Source organism: Echinops telfairi, unplaced genomic scaffold, assembly GCF_000313985.2.
Source record: "Echinops telfairi isolate 266 unplaced genomic scaffold, ASM31398v2 ScPeMD7_52;HRSCAF=179, whole genome shotgun sequence".
In the NCBI taxonomy this organism is placed as follows: domain Eukaryota; kingdom Metazoa; phylum Chordata; class Mammalia; order Afrosoricida; family Tenrecidae; genus Echinops; species Echinops telfairi.
In genome coordinates this window covers 157843-163670 of record NW_022103950.1, presented here as the reverse complement: position 1 = coordinate 163670, position 5828 = coordinate 157843, and the positions used below count along the sequence as shown (strand labels likewise).

At 57.5% G+C, this 5828-nt stretch overlaps 1 gene segment (V, D, J or C); it reads left to right on the top strand.

Moving 5' to 3' along the window:
• The first annotated feature begins 940 nt into the window (after nucleotides 1-940).
• LOC101646773 lies at nucleotides 941-5053 on the top strand. The segment is given in 6 exon segments: nucleotides 941-1259; nucleotides 1619-1678; nucleotides 1785-2111; nucleotides 2194-2514; nucleotides 4664-4794; nucleotides 4970-5053. Coding segments are annotated over 6 exon segments (1242 nt in total).
• Nucleotides 5054-5828: the final 775 nt, after the last annotated feature.

The window sequence follows — 5828 nt, the reverse complement described above, 5'->3', positions numbered from 1 at the left end:
GACTGAGACAGACACAGATGCTGGGGGATTGGGTTGTGAAGCAAGAAAGAGGTGGGCCCTTAGAGTCCAGGCTGGAAAACAGAATGGACAGCACAGAGCTGGACCTAGGTCCAGGAGGACAAGGAGGATCAGTGGAGCTCACTGGGTTCAGGATGGGTGCTTGGTCTGCTGGGCAACAGGAACAAGGCCAGGAGGAGCCAGGACCTCCAACAGAGAAGCAGATTGGGAGGAGGAGCCCCGGCTGGGCATGTGGAGGGCAGCAGAGGGGCCGAGGCGGCCATGCCCATGAGGGAAGGCAGGGAGCCGGTCAGCAGGACTTGCCCTGACACTGCCCCTTGGAAGGCTTCCCTGCAGTTGGGGAGGTGGGGTGGACTCAAGGATGCCTGTGCCTGAGGAAATCAAGAGCAGGGTCCCATGACACTCTGGGCAGAAAGTATGGTCAAAGCGACCACCCTCCCCTACACCACCCCAAAGCAGGGTCTGACTGGGGGAGTTGGTCCCAGGGTGGAACCAGGCTCAGAGGCCATAAAAGAGTTGGGCAGAACAGGCCCCACAGCCTGGCCAGGGTGAAGGAGCAGATGTGACACCCACCCAGGGAGGTAGGAGACTTGGCCACATGGATTGTCTGAAGCTATCTGGGGGAGCCACAGGGAGAGGGAGAGCCTGGGAGATGCTAGGCGGAGCTGGCTCCAGTGGTCAGGGCCCAGTCACCCTGAGGCCAGGCCTAGTAGTTGAAGCCACAGCCAAGCAGGTAAAATTGGAGACGTCCCAGACTGGGGCCTCTCCTGGGGACTGCCAGGGAGGGAGCCATGACACAGAGGTGTCGGGAGGGGGCTGGGCCTGCTCCTCGGGGGTGCGGGGCAGGTGTGCTCTTCAGGAATAGGCACCTGGTTCCTGGGGACGCCGAAGGTTGGGTGTGGGCTCATGGAGGCATCTGCTCATGGAGGCCCTCCTCTCTTGTCTCGCAGCCAGTGTCACTGCCCCGTCGGTCTTCCCTCTGGCTCCGTGCAGCACCAGCACATCCGACTCCACTGTGATCCTGGGCTGCCTGGTGAGCAACTACTTCCCGCAGCCCCTGACCGTGTCCTGGAGCCCGGAGGCCCACTCTGGCGTGCACACCTACCAGCCCTTCCTGGGGTCGTCTGGCCTCTACTCCGTCAGCAGCACGGTGGCCGTGCCCTCCAGCAGCTTGCCCAGCCAGGTCTACTCCTGCAAAGTCACCCACACACCAACCAAGACCACGGTGACCAAGAATATTGGTGAGACAGAGGCAGACTTGCAAGCGAGAGCCTCCCAGTCCCCCCACCCCACCCCCCCTGCCCTTAATAAATCCAAAGCAGACAGGTTCAGCATCACCCTGGGGACCTGGGTGCAGGGCCAGTGGTGGCCTCTACCTACCCCACCCACCTACAGGGCTCTGACTGTGCCTTCCTGGTGTCCCACTGCCAGATATTAGGATGAGCAGAAGCCTGACCCCTATAACCCTCCCTCTAGACCAAGAGTCAGTGAACCTTAGAGCTACTTACAACAACAGGGAAGAACCTGCCTTTGCCAGCCAGGGCACCCATCTCCATTCCACTGAGTGAACCTCACCCCTGTCTGTCTCCTCTTTGTCCAGTGCTCAAACCCACCACCTGCAAAGGAACAGAATGTTGTGACAAATGCCTCCCGTGCACAGGTAAAATGAGCTGCGGCCTGGCAACAAAGAGCCAGCCCCACTGGACAAGTCCAGTCCACTCCTCAAGCCCTCACGCCTGGTCACTCACCTCAATTCTCCCCACCAGGTGAGGTCCCGGGAGGACCCTCTGTCTTCATCTTCCCACCCAAGGCCAAGGATACCCTCATGATCTCTCGAAACCCGAAGCTGACGTGTCTGGTAGTGGACCTGGACCAGGATGACCCCAACGTCCAGTTCAGCTGGTTCGTGGATGGCAAGGAGGTGCACACAGCCAAGAACGGGCCACAGGAGGAGCAGTACAATAGCACCATCCGCATGGTCAGTGTGCTCCCCATCCTGCACCAGGACTGGCTCAAGGGCAAGGAGTTCAAGTGCAAGGTCAACAACGCGGCCCTGCCGGCACCCATTGTCAAGAGCATCTCCAAGGCCAAAGGTGAGGTTTCATTAGAGTAGAGGGGACGGGCAGCTATTCCCTCCCTTCTGGGAATAACGTCTTGCTACCACCATCCCCACAGGGCAGCCCCAAGAACCCCAAGTGTATGCCATGCCCCCACACCGAGATGATCTGACCAACAACAAAGTCAGCCTCACCTGCCTGGTGAAGGGATTCTACCCCAGCGACATTGTTGTGGAGTGGAAGAGCAATGACCGGCCCGAGCCTGAGGCCAACTATGTGAACACACCTCCCCAAGAGGAGGCCGACGGGACTTTCTTCTTGTACAGTAAGCTGACAGTGCTCAGGAGCATCTGGCAACAAGGAACAACCTACCACTGCGTGGTGATGCATGAGGCCCTGCACAACCACTACACCCAGAAGGCGATCGCTCAGTCCCCGGGTAAATGAATGTGGGCACGCCGCCTCCTCCACTTCCTGGGGCCCCGAGCACATGGAACCTCCCTGTAAATGCCTACTTCCCCCAGTAGATTCACCCTGAAAATAAAGAACCCAGCTCAGCGCTGGGGTCCTGCGAGACTGGCATGGTTCTTTCTAGGGCCCAAGGGAGCCCGGTTCTCCCAGTCTAAGGGTCAGGCAGGGGCGGGGAGAGCAGTGCCAGTGCTGAGGGAGAGGACAGGGAGCCAGCACAGGGACAGCTTCTTCACCAGAAGGGCCCTTTTTGCATCCCACCTCCAACCAGCAGCTCCTCTCACCTGAAGACAGTACCAGGGCCGGGGGATGGCCCTGACAGACGGGGTCCCAGGGCTCCTGTCCACGGGGACTTGGAGAGCTCCCCATGGTGGCTCTGTGTCCATGTGGAAGCCCCTGAAGGTAGAGACAGAGCCTTCATTTCCACTGGTCCCCCATGAACAGAGCTCCCCACACAGCCACTCGGCAGCTATGCACTGACCAGACAGACACTCACTAGACTCTGAGTTCAGACCCATGGAACATAAGCCCTTCCAGCTGGATGTCCGTCTAGCATTCACGATCCCCACAATACACACAACACATGCCTGCACCAGCGCTGACACAACCATAGTGCATGCACCCACATGTACACACACAAGTACACAAGCACATTTTATTATGAATGGGTATCCATGTGTGAGCTCTCATGGACCCACTCACATTCATGTGCACAATAGCCCACATGCAGGCACATGTACACACAAATGTACACCTATTCCCATGCACATACATGCAAATAAATACACGCAAGGGCACATATGTACTCACCCACATTCAAGCCCACATGTGGGAGGTGCAGGCACACATGCACAAGCATACTGGCACATGTGCACTCAAGACCTGCACGTCAACACTGAATAGTCATCTACACACACAGGCACACTTACACATACATAGATACACAGGCACACATCTACAGAGTCACACAAACGCACTTACACCCCCTTGCATTCAAGCACACACACATACGTATGCAGGCACACATGCACACAATTATAGCCACAAACACATGGAATGATATGTACTCGCTGAAGCACCCACTAACACACATATGCACACAAGTGCCTTCATGAATTCCTGGGCACATATGAACTCAGACACATACACACTCAGACATATACACGCACATAAACACGTGTGCGTACACACAGACACAAAAAACACACATGTCCTCAAAAGAACTCGGGTTCACATGCAGGCACACCAGGTGGCGTGAGTACACGCCTATGGGCCTCACACATGAGAAAAGGCATAACATCTCCCCTGGTGTCTTGGGGAACACAGTGCTGCGATCCAGAAACAGGTTCACTAGCCTCAGCCCACTACCTCCCCTCCAATGTTGCCCTGCCCATTCCCACTCACGGGAACCTGGCGAGCCCAGGGGAGCCTGTCCACCTGCAGAGCTGCCAAGCAACCCTCCAGACCAGTCCTCTAAGCCTTCCCCAGAGCCCCACACTCCCTGCTCTGATGGCCACAATCATCACCACCGGCCTGCACTCTCACATGCCTGCCCCTCACGGCCAGAATCACATGTCTTTCACCAGCCCTGACACCAAGGGCTCCCTACTCAGCACTGGGCTTCCCTGGGAAGGAGGACTCTCCAGCCCTCCTGCTCCCGGGGCCTTTGCTCAAGGGTGGGAGCAGGGGTTAGGGGCTAGGTAGAGGAGGCAGCTTCAGTGTACAGGGGGTGCTTCGAATGACCCTGTCCACAGATGGTCCCTTTGAAGCCCTGACTAACTTGTGCCCGTGGCATGGCCAAGGGAGAGGTGATGTTGGGCAGGATTGAGTACAGCCATGGATCCCAGTGGGCGGGGGCCCAAGATGTAGGCAAGGAACTGCCCGTTGCACAGTAGCCGATTTTGAGGATGGAGCAGGTCCCTTCCAGAGAGCTCCAAGAGCATCCAAAGTTGGTTGACCTGGGGGTTCTGCTGGCCCTGACCTTCCCACAAAGGGATTAGAGGGCCACCCTCTTATCGATGGGGCCCTATCACCAGGAAATGCCTGCACCCCAGTACACCCAGTACTTAGCTAGCCCCATCCTCAGGGTCACCTCTATTGACCGCTCTTCCCCTACCCAGAGCTGCACCCAGATGAGAGTTGTGCAGAAGCCCAGGACGGGGAGCTGGATGGGCTGTGGAGCACCATCTCCATCTTCATCACCCTCTTCCTGCTCAGCGTGTGTTACAGCGCCACCGTCACGCTCTTCAAGGTCAGCATCTCACCACTCTGGCCCGCAACAGCCCCCCAACCCACTACCCCGCATCAGGACTCTTCCACCCAGCAGCAGAGGCCCAATCAGCAAAGCTGCCCACCTGACAGGGGTGGGCAAAGCGTGGGTCAGGTTGGGTATGCCCTGCTCATGACCATCCCCGTGTCACCCACAGGTGAACTGGATCTTCTCCTCCATGGGGGAACTGAAACGCACCATCGTGCCAGACTACAGAAACATGATTGGCCAGGCAGCCTAGGGGCTGCTCTGAGAGGAACACACCTACAACCTTGCCCCACTATGCCCCTGAGCAGCTTGGCCTCCATCCAAGCCCTGTGCTGACTTCTGAACCTGCATGCCTGACCGCTCACTGTCCTCAGACCATGCTAGCTCACCTTATTCCCAGAAATGAACTGCAGGACATACACAGAGCTCCAGACAACCAGGTTCCATCCTTAAACACCATGTCCATTTGGACTAGGCGCACCACTGAGACACCACACTAGAAAGAGTGGGCCCTGGTTTCTTGTGTCCACTTGGATCAAGTCAACAGGGTTTGGGATCAGGGAAGAGATGTGGAGTCTCAGAGACCCTTGGCAGGGACTTCCTGGACCACAGCTGGGGAACCAGGAGCACCAACCATAACGCAGCAGGCATGCTCCTCATTCCCCCTGGTGGACCGCTGCTGGTCCCTCACCATCACATCTGTGGTCCCAGCATGAAGCACTGGTGATGTTCATTGGGGCAGAGAGGGTTGTCTCTGACTTGGAAAGGGCTTCCCATGAAATTCCTGACTGCTGCGGTGCTCTCAGGAGTGGGGCTCAACTACAGGGTTAGGTGGCCTCAGCTTCCATTATGCAGGACAGCTGAGGGAGTTACAGTATCCCGGCCACCTGCCATCCCATAGTTCCATCCAGAGGGCCGACCACCCCTCCCTGGAGGAAATGGGAATGGCCTGGCACAGTTCAAGGGTGGAGGCCTGTGGTGAGGGGGACATCCGTGCCAACCAGGAAGGACATCAGATTCCAGTGTCA